At 35.5% G+C, this 18151-nt stretch overlaps 1 protein-coding gene across 8 annotated transcripts in view; it reads left to right on the top strand.

Annotated features, from left to right (window-relative positions):
- BCAS3 (breast carcinoma amplified sequence 3) overlaps positions 1-18151 on the top strand; it is a 374628-nt gene that overhangs the window by 135342 nt on the left and 221135 nt on the right. For all 8 annotated transcript variants that reach the window (XR_774766.1, XM_010573787.1, XM_010573786.1 and 5 more), the window contains 2 exons: positions 3456-3606; positions 17461-17585. Coding sequence is in view for 7 of the 8 variants with exons in the window: in XM_010573787.1 (XP_010572089.1) it covers positions 3456-3606; positions 17461-17585 (276 nt within the window). In the remaining variant the exon portion in view is untranslated. The remainder of the gene's footprint in view (positions 1-3455; positions 3607-17460; positions 17586-18151) is intronic.

The following is an 18151-nucleotide window of genomic DNA, read 5'->3' as shown; positions in this document are numbered from 1 at the left end:
TAAATTAATTGTATTAGAAAGTATTCCTTGAATAGTCAATAGGATGAGATTTTTGTGTAGCTGTCAGTATACAACCAAGTTTGCATTTAAAGTTAAATTCTCAGTGCTAATTGAAGCTACTTTATGGAGGCTATAATTCCAGGGTTTTATTCTGTATTAATACACATTATTTCCTTATGGGAATGAATATATACTGTCCACATGTGGCAAGGTAACTTGAGTACAGGATTCTGCTGTATGAAAAATGTTTGATATTTCTAGCGGACTTAAACTTTGGCTTATTAGTTGCTTGTCCTGTGACAGTGAATCAACAACTGCTTGAGCTGTAGAAATAATGTTGATGCTTGACTGCATTCTTTGTGCTCTTTTGGCCTGATATGGCAGTCCTGTGCACACGCAACTCCTGTTTACTGCAGGAGGAGTTTCCTGCTTCGAAGGGCTGGAGGAACGGAGGGTAACTTTGTCAAATTTCTGGATGGGTACAAGAGCACACCATAAAATTATGGGGTTTTAAAATGATTTATTAAACATAATGTGTGATACTATTTTGTTCCAATGAAATTCAGAATGCACAATACAGCTTCTGCTGAATCCTTAGGAAAGGAACAGCCCTAGTCATATGAGTGCATTTACTGGATCCCCAGGGCTATGCAGTTAAGACGACAAGCATGTACTTCTCTGATAGGTCTGAGGCAACGTACAATGAAGATATAACTGTATAGAACATTTCCATCATAAAAATAGCTAAAAATAATTCAGTGTAAACAAAAGTAAATATTTTTACTCTTTCTATTAAGCACAATTTTCTTTAACCTGACTCCTCTACACCGTCTTAATATTATTGTAGTCAGATTTTCAAGAAAAACTTTACTGTGAGAAATAATTTGTCTCCTTTTTGTAGCATTCCAACTTCTAATTTTTGACTTGTATCACTTATTAATTACATTTATTTGCAGTTAAGCAACTGTATGTTGCTGCAGAAAATTTAGATTGGCAGGCAGTAGTTATTGGGTTATATGTTGGGTATTCACAGCTTTTCCATTTGTCATAGCTGAATTTTTTTTGTTTGTGCTGTGAAGTGCTGTGCATTGTGAGCTCTGTTTTAGTTAATTTTTTATGGATGTTTGTGTACATCAGACTAAGCTATACATTTAAAAATGAAATGCTTGACCTCTGAATATTTTTTTCAAGAACATCATCTTGGATTTTGGTCCCATTCAGCATCTCTTTTAAATGGTTTCAGTTCTCTCTGTATAGTTTACTAATTTTTTTTGTTTACTTTGTGTTTTCTTATGTGTGAGCCTAAAACTTTGTAGGGTGTTGTTGCTACCATTAGTAAAAAACTCCTAAGGGATTACTTAATCCTGCAGTTTTCTGAGTATCCTTAACTGCCCTGGGATTCCTCCACTTGTATGAAAATAAAAAAGCTCATCCCTGTGTAGGAAGGACATCTGTAATTGCCTCATTTCTCTGCATGCAAATATCCTATTGAATCAAGTGAAAGTTTTGCATATGGAAAGCTACATGTTGTTGGGAGCGGAGGGCACTGAGTAATTAAATGTGGCTTGAGAGAGAGAGGACTGTTACAACCCAGTCATTTGGTTCAGTAGTTCATAGTTAATCATTATATTCCTAACAAGTAAAAGAAAACAAATTACAGACATTTGGAGCCCCCTCTGTAGATACTGTCGCTGTTTGCTGGGTAGCATGCAGTCGCTCATGGTGAATATAGGAGAGTGAAACACTTTCAGAGGCCTTGATTACATGCAACAGTAACTAATTAGACAATAAAGCAGAAAACTATTCATACTCCTTTCCATGAGAACCAAGAATGCATTATGAAACTAATCTTAAAAAAAATTAATTGCATCTCAGTCTTAATTTAAAACTATGATGGTTTGGTTCCGCCCCCCCCCCCCCCCTTCCTGTTTTTTTTTATTCCAAGTTGATGCAGGAAAATTGCTATTAATGAAATCTGCTCTCTGAGACTTCAATAGGCTTGTTATTCATTAAAGCCTTGCTATTTCTCTTAAAATGTATTGACCAATGTTCAGGCCAGATACTTAACACAAAATACACTTTGTAATTTCATCATTTTTGTTATTGTGCTTTTCTAAGATGCAGAGGTCTGTGGACTTTGTAGAAAAAACAAATAAAACCCCCTAAGCTTACAGTTATATAGTATTAAAAGAAGGGTAAAGGAAGCATTGAGTGTCTTTAGGATGATGAGACATTCATTAAGATTTTTCCGCCTTCCTTTTCCTATTTTCAATCCATCTGAAGTACCATTAAAGCTTTTCAGGCAGCTTCCTGTGAGAAACCCTTTTCTGTGCTGTTTTTCTTCCTTGAAAAAAGGTGGCTGCTCTTCAGTCAGATTGTATGGATTTGGCCTGGGATTTGTATAATATCTATGTAGAATGCATCGGTTGTTTAGGAACCTAATTCCCAATATGGCTCCCTTTTGATTAAGAACAAAGCCAGCGTTTCACAGCATTATAGGAACACAGAAAAACAAGTTAATGATCTAAACCTTTTAATTCATGGTTGCTTGTCTATTTAAAGTACTTTTGATTCTGTTATAAACAGACTGGCCCCTTTTTTGTTTAACTTCTTTCTTTGGTTTCTTCACATTTCTTTCTTTACTGTCCATGAAATTTGTAGCTAGTTTCCTTTTCTAACTGAAGAATGAAAGGTTGTGACTACAGAATGATACAGAAAGTAAGAAAGCGTATCTAAACTGGGCGTATATCCAGCACAGACCTCTTTGAAACAAGCTAAATTTAGGGTTGTTGGGATTTTTTTGTGTTTTCCCCTTCCTTTTTTAAGTACCTATGGTTTTGTTTTCTTCTTCTTCTTTTTTGAATGAAGTCTGTTACTTTTTGGATACTTTCTTGATTTTTACATGTAGTTTGGCATGGCTTTATTTTATATAGTTACTTGTTATTTTCCTCCAGTCTTAGTTCAGCAGATTACTATTATGTGTGTCTTTATCCATAGAGACAACAAAAGCGACCTTTTCAGGACTTTCAATTACCAATACTGTATGTGGTACTTTAGGAAAATAATTACCTTCCAGATTTTCTTTTTTTTTTTAAAATAGAGAATTGGAATCCAGAGCTTGTTCTTCAAATCGAACTTGAAAACTTTTTGGTGAACAAAACTGTCTAGCAAGAAGCAGCAACAGCAGCAGGAATAATTTCCCTTCCATGGAAGGGGACCTTATCCACATATATAAAAATAAATATTTGCTGCTTCCACTGTCATTTATTTTTTACCTGAAATGAAGATGAGTTTTTAAGATACATTTTTTCTTACAATAGGAGCTCATTTTTTCTTTTTCTCTCTCTTTTTTTTTTTTTTTTTTTTGGCAATGGCTTATTTCACACAGTTGTTAGAAATTATAAATGAAGAAAAAAATCCAATAATGTGTCTTATTACGTCTCTATCCCATCAAGGTAAATTGAATAGCCAAGACAGTTACAATAACTTCACAAACAATAATCCTGGGAACCCTCGACTCCTGCCTCTTCCAAGTTTGACTGTGGTGTTGCCTCTTGCTCAAATCAAACAGCCAATGACATTAGGGACCATCACCAAACGCACAGGGTAAGTGTATTTGCACAAACCTTTCTTAACGTTGTTATTTATAATTAATATGAAAATAAGTTGTTACTAGTGATACTTAGTTTTATTCCTTATTTTAATTTCAGTGTATGTAATTTAACGGCAACGGAAGGGGGGTGGGGGAGGAGGAGAGAAGAAAAGAAAACCAGCGTAAGATAAGTAATCAAAACCTGAAAACAAGTCTCTAAAAATTCAGGAGTATTCATTTGGGTGGGTCATTTTCTTGCAGTCTACCATATCGGAAATACTGCAAGCTGACATCAGGAGAAGTTTCACACCAGGAATTGGTATGAAACATAAGCAGAGCTGTATTCAATCAGAATAAGTTACGGTTTTACTTTTTTTTTTTTTTAAGTTTGTTTATTTTGCTTTCCAAACTTTTCAAGCAGAAATGTTTTTTGACTATCAGAAATGGAAAGACAGTAAGCCAGGTTGAGCATAAAGACAAAACTTTATCCTGCTGTTTTCTTGACCTTATTTTTCCTCTGAAGTGTCTGTTCTGTACTATGAAATTCACGTGTGGACTTTCATTCTGGAGCCAGCTGCACTTTGGTACTTTTTACTGTGCCATGATAAAGCACTTCAAAATATTTGTCGTTAAAAGCTCTACTAAATATATGTATGTTATAATAACTAAGAAGATTTTGTGAGCTTCATAAACTGTAACAATTTTAAGTTAATTGATACTGTTCAACAGTTCATATTTTTCTCTTGCTGAATTTCAAATCTTCGGGTTTTGCAATTAATACATAAGGCTAATGGGCGATTTTTTTTTTTTTTTTTTTACCCCCCCCCCCTTTTGGTTGTTCAAATCCCTGAATATTTTCTAGTTAAATGTCGGCTTGATCCATTAATTTACAGGTGGCTTTTCTATTTTTAAGCAAAATAGACTGAGTATGGCATGTGGTTGGACAAAACAATTGAGAGTCCTACAGGTTCATAACCTTCTCCTACATTTTGGCAAATGGGTGCAGGCGCTGTCTTGCTTGCTTCAGTGGTTTCTTGCTCAAACCCCAATAGTGAGGTGAATTTTACCTTGTGTTTCATGAACCAGGAATTATTTTTCAGGCAAGAGCTCATGTATATTCCCTCTCTCCGTGCCTAATTCCCTTATTCTGTGCTTGAGTGTTCAGGACATCGTGTAAAATCTGTTATTGTTTTGTTTAGCGCACTAAGTATGCATGATGATGTTCTGAAGCTTGCATATGTATTCACATATATACATGTGTATCTATATACATGTCTATCTAACAATCCAGTCCTGCTCTTGCTGCTGTAAACAGGAATTTCATGAGGTTTGTTGAGCCAAATTGTGAACTATGAACACGCGACTGTCCTAAGCACAGAGGCTGTTTGCAGATAAGTTCCTGAACTTCATAGATAATTGTAGATGGAACTTAGGAAACAGTATGAGGGTAATGTTGTGGTTTAACTTCTTCCACACATACATTTCAGTTGCTTATTTTTGCCTTTTTTTTTTTCTGCTTACAGTTTAAACATAGGCAAGGGGAAAAAGATTGTGCTAGCAATCAGGTGAATTTTGAAAGTATAGAAAGGTGTGATCTTGGATGAGGACAGGAAGGGAGGCAGGATCAGAGAGAGGTTGGCGTGTGTGGAGATAAGTGGGAAGTTACAGTTCCTCAAAGAGGGAAAATACCAAACAGGTGACTTGAAGAGTACAGTCAGAGAAGGACAGAAACGTAATTCTGGGCTCTGTTGGTAGACTCCTAGAAATGGAATAGACACTTAGAACTAGGTGGGACAAGACATAGAAAGAAAATAAAAAGCCATCTGAGGGTCTGCCGGGAGAAGGTAGGGGGATAGGAGCAATGGCGAGGATGATGATTTGAAAAAAAGTACTTGGTTTACAATAGTAATTCATGGAGTGGCCTTTACAAAAGCTGTTTCCTTAATGCTGTGGTGATACCAGCAAACTTTCCTACAACTATTGCAAATGTAATAAGTCTGCATTATTTTATTTAATGTTCTATTCTTACATATCTTAAATGTGTTCAGAGAGTGTCCATATTCATAGTTTTCTTTAAGTAAATTTTACTATTCACAAACTGTCCCAGTCCTAATATTTTCTGTAATTTTTGAAACTAATTAAATTTAAAATATTCAGTGAGATTTGGGGGGGGGCTGAGGGGGAAAACAGTCATGGGAAATACCCTGCTGTGTAAATAGAGTTTTCATGAATGAGGATCATGATTTTCAGTGAAGCCTGTGTAGATGTATAATGCTAAGCTGAGAGCTTCCTTCATTTGTTCTGCATCCAAAATATTTGATGAAAGTACACAAAATTAACATGGAAAGCTGTATTTATAAAGCAGGGATTTAAGAGGAATGCCTAGGATCCAAGAAGCCTGGCATGCCTAAAATGACCAAATTGAGACAGCAGCCTTAACTTAAACCTCCAGGGGGCAAAGCGTGTGTTTAACATATTTAACATCTGCCCTCATATTTCTAGAAACACATAGCAATGTAAGTCTGTACAGTGTAATATTTAGACAGGACAGGGACCATCTGCCTCACTCTGAGAAGTGTAGGAGGCATGTATTACTGCAAATGGCAAAAGACAGATGTATTTACACCTACATGGTCAGCACCTTTAAGCACTGCTCCGAGGAAACAAGGCTCTTCTTTGGGAGCAGCTGCTTAACCTTGTGATTGTGCAGTGATCAGAAAAGGAGACGAACTCACTATCAGTTGGATTTTACAGTCGCTGTTCAGTGGCCCTCAAAGCAGATTCCTCTTCTGTTGTTGCTACTTTTAAAGAATTAAAAATTTAATCTGTTGCAGTACGTTTGTAAAAGGCAAGACTAAAAGAATACCATATAATTAGCAATTCTGGATTTGTCCGGTTTATTGCTTTTAATATTTGAAAAGCTGCTGTAATACTATACATCTTAATTAAATTTTGCAGGTTTTAGTAACCAAAAAGTCAAGTTGGGTTTTTTTCTGCTGGTATCCAGGACAGCAAAATATTTTTCAGGTACTGAAAGGACTGATCGCTGCTCTTAATATCATCTGTCTGAAGCAGAGCTGCAAAGCATGTCATTTTACTTGACAGGTGGAATGGCAGTAAATTTTTTAAAAGTGTTCGCTGTAGCCCTATGGGAATGAAAGACTAGAATCTGGAGTTGCGTCGTTACTGCGCTGTTCATCACAGATGCTTTTTTTTTTTTTTTTTCATGCAAACTCGTAGATTTTGGAACATTTTCTGATCAGTCATTAAACTCTCTTACTCTGAGTACAATTTACATTCTCAGCACTAAGTATCTCAGAGCATTACCTCCCTTCTTGCCATCACTATCATTTCCTTGTTCCCTGCCCTCTGTTTCTTCCCTTGCTTTTTCAAGTCTCTCATTGTAATTTCCGCACCTTCATGAAGCACTTAATTTTTGTCCCTATATTTTGTCATCCCATTGACTCGCTTTCCTGTAGTTTGTACTGTCAGCACATTCAGAGGAGCAGATAGGCTTTCCCAAAGGGGCTCTAACACTAATGAGTAAGGAAGCATCTTATGTTTTAAAGATTAGGGGGATGTAAGACAGTAAAAGAGCTAGATTTAATAAGTCTTTATGTATCTGTGCCTCAGTTTCCCTCTCAAGATGTTAATAGCAATGCTGAATTCCTTCTCAAGTCTGGTGAATGGGTTAATTCATTGCTCATTTACAAAGAGCTTATAGATTTGAAAGGGGAAGAACTGTATGATCCATCTCATGCTTGTCTATAAAAGGCAGTGAATCAGAATAAGTTAGAAGACAGCTTTGTGATTTACCATAGCTTTATAAGTGTTCCTTGTGTTTGTGGAATGAGTCGTAGTTAGTTTCCAGTTTGTAAGAATGTGGGGACACAGATGAGCAGTAATAGGAAAGAGGGAAATAAAAGATACAGTAATTGCCCCAAAAGAAAAAGTATTGTAAAAGTTAGCTTCTCTGACAGCAGCATTTGTTTTAACTTTCTCAAGGGATATGGTCATTATATTTGTATCATACTTCATTCTCAAATTCGTTACAGCTTTAGTGAAACACCAGGATGTAAGCTGCATTAGTTGTGTCTTGCCAAAACAGAGACATCCCATGTACCTTACAGGAAAAGAAATAAGCGTTACTTTTTGCCATCCAAAGGATTTAAGTAGTGAGTTTTTAAACATGAAATTCTATCCGTTCTTCATCTCATCCCTCATTCCACCTCCAGTAAGGAAGGGTAAAAGTAGGTAAAGTGTCTGATGCAATTTTATCATTTTAGTGTTTTTCATTTGCTTAAATGTACTGAAAATCACTGATATCTGTTTGTTTTATTTTGACTCAGAGAGCTTAACTTAACCCAGGTTCTACTGCTGAAGCAAACAAAAATAAGGAGTGCAAAGTCATGATGTCATGATACAATTAAGTAGGAAAAAGTAACGAAAAAAAGTCAAGAAAAAAATTAAAAAGTAAAGCTAAAGAATTCAGTACAGTAGGTCAGCTATCCTGCATGCTCAAGCCAGACATTGTCTTTCTGGCACATTTCTCAGATGTGTTTTATTTCATCTTTAGTTTTTATAAATACATTTTGGGTAATAAAGCAACTACTGTAATTATTTGTAATTGATATGAAATACAGTTATTTGCACTAAATTTTGTTCAGATGTCACTATTTATGAAAGGATTTTGGCTGTGGCAGCATATAGCGGTGAGGTTTAGAATAAGTGGGTATTGTACAACTTATTAAAAGCTTAAATAGTTTTTATTAAGCATGATAACACAAAATCAAAGAATGTTTCAGTTTTCAATTTGCTAAAACTCAGAATCGGGTAAGAAATTAAGAAAATTCTGTTGGAATTTTGAATCATAAATCATCTTCATTCCATAGTTTTCCTTTGGAATTTCTCACTGGCTATGAGAACAGGGAACCTCAGTGAGTTTTCTGCCTTGGCATTGCTCTGTTACTGTCACCGAGTGTAGCCATCTGGTGCTGTCTTTTCAAGGTTGGGTTATCCTGTAATTTGTACATTCTCTCTCTCCGTCTCTCTCAATTAGCATACCATCCATATTATGTGAAGGAAATAGTGAAAAACAATTGCTTATATAAATATCATAAGAAAAACAATGGTCATCTTAAAAGAAATTAGGTCTCATGAACAGAAAGTAAATGCTAAGTTGTCTCTCTCATACTTAAGGCTTTTTATTAAGACTTTACTGTAGTCTGTGGAAGTGTAATTACATTTTCTTCATGATACAAGATTTTGTATCCATGTTAAAAACAAACAAAACCTTCCATTGAAGCATGTATCCACCTGGGTCAATGTGTAATTAAAATAGAGAGAATTTGTTAATTTGCAAGTATAATTGGGTCAACATAGTATGTTCTGCAAAAAAAAAAAGCGCCTATGTTATCTTCTAAATTGTTCTGATGAGTTCAGCTAAATGTCATTTGTCTGCTTTTTGCAGACAGAGAAACTGAGGCAGAGAGGAAAAAAAACCAACTTGCCAAAACGTCCAGGGTCATAATTTAGAAATTCTAAGCTCCCAGTCAGATTCGACCACTCTCCAGTGACTGTTCAAATTTACACTGGATACGTTATAGGTTTTAATTTGTATTGGCTATGGGTTATGCAGAAGACTTAGCTTTCCATTAAATATTTAATGGAAAGTGCAATAGTGCTGCGCTAATTTTCTGTTGAGCCATTAGAATGGTCTTCGACTCAGGGACTGAATGTGTTGACTGTATAGGAGATCATACAATTCATACGGTTCATACAATTTAATTGGGTTTTATCCCTATTCAGAGATGATATATTATGTCTAGAAAGGCAGCTGGTTCTACCAAATGAACGCTCTCCCTCAAAGTGTTAACCAAACATTTATTTAAATACAGACAGCTAAAGGCTAGTCCGTTATACAGAATTCAAAAGATCTTCAATATGGTTTTTGGCCTATGTTACTAACAAAAAAATAGGGGTTTTTTTTTCTGCAATATTCTATTCTTTATTGGATTTTTGCATCTTTGCGTGTCAAAGCATATACGTCTTACGTTTGTACCTTCACCTAAATAGTTTTTCAAGAGGATGTCTTCATTCATTGATGTTGTGCTCATGTCAGATTCAGTTCACAGAATTCTTTTATATCAGGCTGGTATCCTTTTAATTGTGTAGGCAAATGGCAGATTGCTTTATACATCTTTCTATGATAGACCTTTTCTTTTAGTTCATTGCCTGAAAATATTTCATTTGTTTCAACTAGCCAGAATTTATTGCTGAGTCAGAGTATAAAAAGAAAAATGACGCATTGGCATTTACAAAATCAATTATTCGGCAATTTTGTGGATGATGTTACATCCCAAATGAGAATCAAAGAAGCCTTGAGCATGTGAGTAGCTCTAAATTTACCTCCTGTTCCTTATTTTCAGATTTTATGCAAATGTCAGTACAGTGATGGCTTTTTCAAGGGTGATGTAAAGAACAAGGGAAATCTCCATTAAAAATGCACTAAAATTAATGGTGTGTGGTACCACTTTCTACACTGTGCAAAATACTTGAACAAAAAATAAAATAAAATCATGGTGTAGATAAATTACTGAGTGGCCAAATACTTTAAGCACTATATCAGGTGATTTTTAATATCAAATACATTTGAAATAAGTTAGGGTTCTCTGTCCTGCATTCCATGCAAGCTTTTAAGTGGGGGAATAAGATTGCTGTGTAATACAGTTGCTAAAGATTTTGAATTTAATGGTATGTTTCTATCGTAGGAAAAGGGCTGAGTAATTTACTCTGAAACGTTGTGCTTGGACCTGTCGTTGTCATTGCTTAGGACCTGCCTCTTTTCAGTAAATTTGTAAAACTGTGCCGCTCAGACCTTCAGTGTTTCATGGAAAACACCCACATATTTGTTGCTTTTGATGCTAACTTATTTTTCCTAGTAGTTTTGACTTTAAAGTCTGTTTAAGGCTCTTGACTGCTTTTGCCTCAGATTTGTCAGGAGATTTCAGGAAGGAGACCTAACCTGTGTCTAACTTGAATTATAACGTTAAAGCCTGCTTGCAGGTGATGCATTATGTTTGTCCCAGCAGTTGTGCATGAAGAGCCTACCCCGTCAGCTCCTGCTTCTGTGGGTGGTTGTGTTGTCAGTGGGACTGTTCACGTGAGCAGTTATGTTTGTGAGTGTCAGCATGCTGGTTACCTTAGAGGTCTACATGTCTTTCAGGGCATCATGAATGGTTATAAAAAAATTATTTTGTTTACCTTCTGCATAAATCTTAATAGCATGATATACAGTGTACTTGTTGGTAATTGAGTTTTCATCTAATTTCTGTGCATTTTTCCCCTTTACGTGAAGACCTTACCTGTTTGGAGCAGGATGTTTTTCCATAAAAGCTCCATGGTGAGTTTCCAGTTCAAACCCAGCATGCCTATAATTCATTTGCTGTCCTCACTGAAAATAACTCTGTGCTTAGACTTTTTAATTTTGGATTAATTTTTTTATTTGTTTACTCGCATGGCTGATCCATAGGTGGTAGCACTGCATAATTTCACTTTTAAACTATGGATGTGTGTTCACTATCAAGCATTGTCAAAGAAATGCATTCACTTTTTTTTTCTTTTTTACCTTTGAGAGGGCATTTAATTTTTAAGTAGCAGAGAAGTTGAAAAAATAAATTATTTCCCAGTGGGCAAAATGTTTGCAATATCTTTCCAAAACAAGCCTCTTTTTTTCTATATAGCTTCCTTTATTATTGTAGCATTAAGTTGTTTACAGACAGAAAACATTGATGATGACCTCTCAAAAACAAGCCAGATTAGCAGTGAGTAGGCAGTGAAGCCCTGCAGTAGGAGAGATGAAGCAAGTAAAATGGGCGCTGGGAAAAAAAAAAAAAAGCTTATCACACTTGAGAAAAAAAACACCAAACTACAGTTCCATTAAAATCAGGATATTTGAAATAATAAGGCATTTTCATTTAATATGTAAAATTGCAGCATATTACAAAAATACAGACAGAAGAGAAAACAAGTTGTAACAAGTTTCCCTGTGTTGGGAGCTTGGTTCAGTATTCATACAGTGCTATGTGACCTCCAGTCACCTTTTTATAATGAGATGGAGGTTAGGTGGTTGAAGTTTTAGGCAGCAAGAACGGAAGAAGTTTGAACATCTTACACCTTTCTTAGAAATTGTAGAAACTTTCAGCTAGGAGGGTTTTGGGGTGTTTTTTCGTTGGTGGGTTGGGGTTTTTCTTTTCTTTGTTTTGAAGTGTAGCTAAGGATACTTACTAGCTATGTCTATCAGTATCTGTTAGAGTATTTGTATGTGGCTCTTGTTTCTACTACTGGAAGTTTGTTCCACATATATCACCCCCTTATGTCTCTGTCAAAATACTATCTTCAGCAGAAAGAACTTCTTAAGAGCTTTGTTACAATACAGACTTCTTAAGAGAATGGCTGAGGGCAGCCGATGAGGAGGGATATGGGAGCTATATTGACAACAGGAAAAGCAAAGGCACTAAATATGACACTAAAGGAGAGAAGGTGACATTGCCTTATTCCTAGATGATATCTGGTTACTGAAGTAGTGTTCCTAAGAACCATTTCTAAGTGTAGTTTATGATGCACTTAAGTATTTCATGTGATGGTGATCTAAGAACTGAAAAGGCTCTGGAAGAAGAGTTTTGAAAGTGGATTGTCTTAGCAAATGGATGTGTCGGTCATCCCCTGCATGAAGCAGCAGAGACGCTTGTCAACCAGAAATGATTTTAGACTGAGGCAAGATTAAAAGGCCTAGATTAAAGAGGGGAATATATCAAATAGACTCAAAAATTGTTGCCTTGTCTTTCACAAGACTCTTTTGTGGTTTGTTTAATGCCAGTGCTAGCTCAAAAATATGGTCTTTACTAGCCTACAGAGAAATTAGGATAAAAAACACACTTTGGGTGGGGGAAGAAATCATGTTGTTTCCATTAAGGTCTTAATGAGACCTAAAATTATGTAAACAAAATGAATGGAGATTTGACAGCTTACTGCCTGGCAAATAAAGGAGCCTAGCATTTCTTTTCTTGCTTTTTCTTGATTCATTCATGATTTGACAACTGGAAACATGTCTTTGTTTTCTTGTTTAAGGCACAATGATAAATTAATTAAAATTTATGTATTTTGAGACATATACTTTTTCAGTAATTTTATGTGAATTGCAGATTTCATGCGGTATTTTTCTCCTGATACTTTTGTTGCTGCTTATGTAGTCTAGGTAAAAGTTTCACCTTCAAAAATCACATGTTTCCATTTCAGTGGGTTTAGCTGTGGAGCTGTGGATAAGTGGTTTTATTTTTACGAATCTGATGTATTTGAAGCCTGTTCGTTGCGAACATAAAACCAATGTGATTCTCAATCTTTGCGGGCTCTTACTATTTGATTGATAATATTTGAATTTGTAAAGCAGTTCCTTAACATCATATATATGCAATTTTTTTTTTTTTTTTTAAGTCATGTGACTTGTTTGACTATGAGCTGAAAGAGACTTGAGAGCCAGCAGTATTTTATGAGACATAAAGCTATTTGAGGAACACTCCATTGCTGAATTGTGTAGCCTCTGGTTTTCATGGTTGCCTATGGTTTTCAAAATATTTTAATAGTATTAAGTTATTAAATCTTTCTTACATAAAGTAGAAAATAAACAGTAATAGAAAATGAAAACTAGTTAAAAAATTGTCATTAGTTGTGATTTTTTTATAAAGAGCTAACACAATACATTTCCAGAGAGTATACCAGAGTTTGATTTGTTACAGAAGTCAACAAGTGGTAGCACTGAATTGTTTCAGTAGCTCTTAATTTTTAATTATTGCATTGCCAACATGAAAGAACTTGCATGCTATTGCTGAGTCTCTTCATTTCTTTTTAAGATCTGACAAAGTGATGTCTTAATTTTCTTCTTTAGTTTGCTCCCATCACTTTTTGTGCAATTTCAGTAGAAAATGCTCAGGTATGTTTTTCACTGGACATGTGTACATCTACATCTCAGTGCTTCTGCATTTAAAATGGAAATAATCCTCCAAAATTATGTTAGAGAAGTTAATTATTATCAACCACACAAATTTCCTCATATATTGTGGTATTTGGCTGGAGTTTGGGATTAACTTGACTTTTAGTAGGTGACTTTGTCATTGACTTAAGCTGGGGTAGGCGAATGTCAACTGTTGGTAACTGAAATGACATGAACATGGTCTTCAGTTGGGGCACAGCTCTTATTAAATTTATAGCAGAACAAGAAGGATGTAATTGAAAGGAGTTTTTATTTCTGTTGCGCTCCTGCTCTAGGTTTCTGCACAGATACACTTGGGATAAAAATACTGCTGTGTCTCATTGAATTCTTGGTGTAGTTACGCATTTGGGTAGACCCAGACAGGAAAAGAGTACACTGCCTTTTTATCCTCCTATGTCTTAAATATAGTGTCATTTTTTCTAGTGTGGAAGAGTGAAATTATAAGGGTGAATGTTTGGGTCCCATTAGCTTCACTTTCTTGTTTTTAGTGTTGATTCCCAACAACCTGCACTCCTTTCTGCATTGCAACCCCTTTCAGTAAAAATACGGTACAGTCTTTTGAAAGTTAGTATATTGTGAAGATTCTTTTAAATTAACTTTTTAAAAGTGAGGCAAAACGTGCCTTAATTTCAGCTCTTGGAATAATTTATGAAGTGCTGACAGCCTAAGAGCAAGTAAAGAGCAGGAGTTCATAGCAGAAACAAGTCATTCACCGTCTACCTTCAACATTATTGTTTTGTTATCATTTATAAAGCTGAGAGAGTGTTTGCATCTACATAATAATGAGAATTTATAGTTTCCAAGTTGTTAAGATATCACAACGACATGAAAATATATTTTTCTAATGGCATTACTGTTACAGAAAATAACTGGGCTTTTGAGGTTTACTGAAGGAAAGAAATTTGCGTTGGAATGTATTGATGAAAACTCAGGGATAAAGTAAAATAGTGGTGAAATGAAAGATTCTTTAGTTACAATAGTTTTCAGAATAGACTTGCTGACATCTCAGCAGTTTTTTCAGAAATGTGTCTAAACCAATATGATGCACTAGTAATTTTTGTTTGTTTGTTTGTCTTTACTTTTTAGCAGGACTAAGTTTAACCGCATGAGTAACCGCGTTTTACAAGGTCTGCTCTTTCTACAAAACATAGTTCTTGAAGGGAAAATGTTTTGGCACTGAAACCAACACCTAAATGCAGGCCTTGAAAGATGTACATCTTAAAGACATGATGTAAATAGAAAGCAGCTTAGACCATTTCCTCTAAGGTTGTTTATATCTGTTATTTGATTGAGCATAGGTCTTGGGACTGATGTGGAGTGTGGAGAACACTGCAAAAACGTATTGTTAGAGTACCAGATTCCCTTCTGCTTAAGGGCTTGAAGAAATTGAAGTCATTATATCTCTGTAGAAATTTACTTCAGTTTGTAGTTGAAAATAGCATTTGCTCCCAATTGTGTTGAGTTAAAATTCAGAACATTAAGAATATTAGGACAGCTAAAAATAGTTATCAATACATAGTTTGTTACAGAACTGGTTAAAAATACTGTTTCTGTGACAGATCACTATTTCAAAGTGGAAGAAATGTAATCTGAATTTTTCTGAACAGCTAATAAATACTTAATATGTTAATATCAATTTAAATATTCTAATGTAGATCGTGAAGTGCCACTGCAAGCAAGGTAATATATTTATAGTCAGGAACTTTCTGGAACACAGATTTCTGACCCAGTAATCTGTGGCTGTAGTTTTAACAGTTGGATATTAAGTGCTTTGTGGTGGTTCAATATCAGAGTTACTGACTATAAATTGCAATTGCTCTTTTGGGACGTTCTAGCTTCTTCTGCATGTATGAGAGCTTCAGGACTGATCTAAGTCCATGAAGGTTTGTCTGAATTTTTCCATTCACTCTGGTCAGTGAGACGGAATTCCTTTTGAAAGGTCTTTTTCCCCCCACACTCTAAATGAAACATGTGACTATAGGCCATGTGTGTGATTTATGGCAAGTAGCTTAGCCCCTCTGTGCTTCAGTGAGTCTATCTGTAAAACTGGCAGAGTAATACTGCACAAGGTGTTGGGAAGCTCAGTTACACTTTCTGTAAATCCCTTTCAGAAACCTGGCTGAAAATACAGTGCAAGTGCAAACAATTAGCCTTTTCTCCCATTTTCATAAATGACCTCATTTCTGGTATCCTATACAAAAAGTATTTGCCGCTTTAGGTGAGTTCAAGCTGAAGGCAATTTTGAATGTTTCAAGTTGCATGACAGTAATGATGGAGGCTATATGTTTTTAACCATATGCCATATTTTCCGCATATCACTTACTACAGCTAGTTGTTGGAAGGAAATGAAGTGAGTGAGATCAGTGCGAGTTTTGCCATTTAATTCAGTGAGATCAGGACTGAGCTGTAAGGGACCAAGACACAGGTCTTTGGACAGGTGCAGTTTCTGCAGCCAGGTGCAGGAGTTTTAGAGGAGCCCAGCTTATAGAATAATTTCGGTTTACCTTGCTTTTCTTATGTTATTTTTACATTATGTTGATCCATAATCTGTTCTTGCTTTCATATCCCTATTGGTTCATTCTGTTGAACCACTTCACTTTGTATACAAGTAATTTGTCATCAACCAAAAAAAGGGTAGTATGAATTAAGTGCCATTAGAATTATGCATAGTGTTTGAATTGCTTTCTGCTGTTAAAATATTTTTCTGCTGCTTAATTCCATCATAATACTTCCAAAAATTTGTTTGCATGTATATATATATGCACACACACCCTTCTCAGAATTGAAGATCATTACTTAAAAATGACCAGGTTAATGTGATGGTGTAATCGCAGGCTGATATACTGTGGAACAAGAAATTAATAGAAGAAAAAAGGAAGGGAGGGAGAGGCAGCAAGAGAAGGGAGCAGTGAAATAGAGTAGAGAAAGAAATACAAAATAATCCAATTAAAAAGACTGGAAAAAAGGGAACATGGAAAAGGAGGAATCCTGTGTGAACTTCTCAAACAGCTTTTCTCTTAAGGAAAGGGTAAAATCCTGGTTTAATGAATTGAGGAAATGGGCAATGCTCTGAATGTAGTTTTGAGTTTATACAAAGCAGAATGTTACGTATCTTCAGATTCCTGTAAGGAGGAACACTAAATGATGTTTTGATAAAACATAATTATAAGCTACTGTATCTGCCACACGCACATTGTGGAGTTTCAGAGGAGAATGTATCTTAATCTCTTTTTATGCAGTATAATTACTGATTTGTTTTAACATGTAGCTCATGAGTGTATGCATTGTTTCCCTTTCCTTGTATCCTCCGCATGTTGTTCCCTCTTACCCTTTTTCCCATGTCCCATATATCCTAGTGGTTTCAATGGCATCAGGAGTGTGCTGAGTTATAACTGACTGGCAGTCAATGTTAGCATTATTTGTAAGTTTCTTTTGAAAATGCAAGAAAATATCAACCAGCTACAATGACTGACCCAGAAACTATATTTTCATTCCCAAAGGACTTACACTTACAAATGTTTGTATTCACTTCAGAAGTTGTTTCTATTGAATGCAAATATTCAATATTGGGTCTTTTAAAACAGTCCAACTAACTCTCCATTATGAGCCAGTGCCGTTCTTTGAGTTAATGAGTTCAGTGATCAAGGGGAATTTGGGACCTATTATCGAGAAACACGAAGCATCTGTAAACCCTGCTAAATCTTATGGGAACTGCAGATATTCACCACTTCTGAATTAATATCTTAGAATGATTATTAAGCAGGGACATCTTAATTTTTGAGAATTAACTTTCATAATTTTATTGTGTTCTTTCTTTAAGCAAATCCAAACCGGCTCCGCAGATTTCACCCAGTAAGTCTGTGGGAGGAGAGTTTTGTGTTGCTGCAGTCTTTGGATCATCAAGGTCATGGTTTGCAAACAATCCGGGCCTGAAAAGAGAAAAAGGTTGGTATATTACAAAAATAGGACTTGCATTTAAATTCAAATTGACTGATTTATTTTCTCATTTTGTGATAACTTCTGAGCAGATGATGCTTATCTGTAGATTTTGTTTCTTAAACTCAGTGACAATGGAGATTTTGGGGGACGTGGTTGGGGTGCTTTTGGTAAATAGGACAATTTACAAGAAATTTTAATCCGTGAAATAAATCATTGCCCTTTTGTTGTGATACAATGACAAAAGCCAAACTTTGATAGTTCAATCCAGAGATCTTTTGTGAAGTGTCACTGAAAAAGCTGTGAGGTAAAGGTGAGACACCTTTGCTAAAGCAAATGTACAGACATATGTTTGGCAATATGTAATTACCTGAACACACCTTGGTGAGAAGCTCTGTTCCACCTTCCTTTATATGAGATATTCATGGTTTCTTTAAACAAGGGGAAAATTATGTGCTTTGTACAAATTTTCTCTTTGTCTCTCCAGCCCTTTCCACTTCTAATTCACATTTTTGACTGCAAGCATATAAAGGCAAGAGACTTAAAAGAATAAGTAGTCTACTATTTTTGTAAAT

Source organism: Haliaeetus leucocephalus, unplaced genomic scaffold, assembly GCF_000737465.1.
Source record: "Haliaeetus leucocephalus isolate CR32 unplaced genomic scaffold, Haliaeetus_leucocephalus-4.0 Scaffold395, whole genome shotgun sequence".
NCBI classification, from domain to species: Eukaryota; Metazoa; Chordata; class Aves; order Accipitriformes; family Accipitridae; genus Haliaeetus; species Haliaeetus leucocephalus.
The sequence above is the reverse complement of the archived record's forward strand: the minus strand, read 5'-3'. Positions and strand labels throughout refer to the sequence as shown.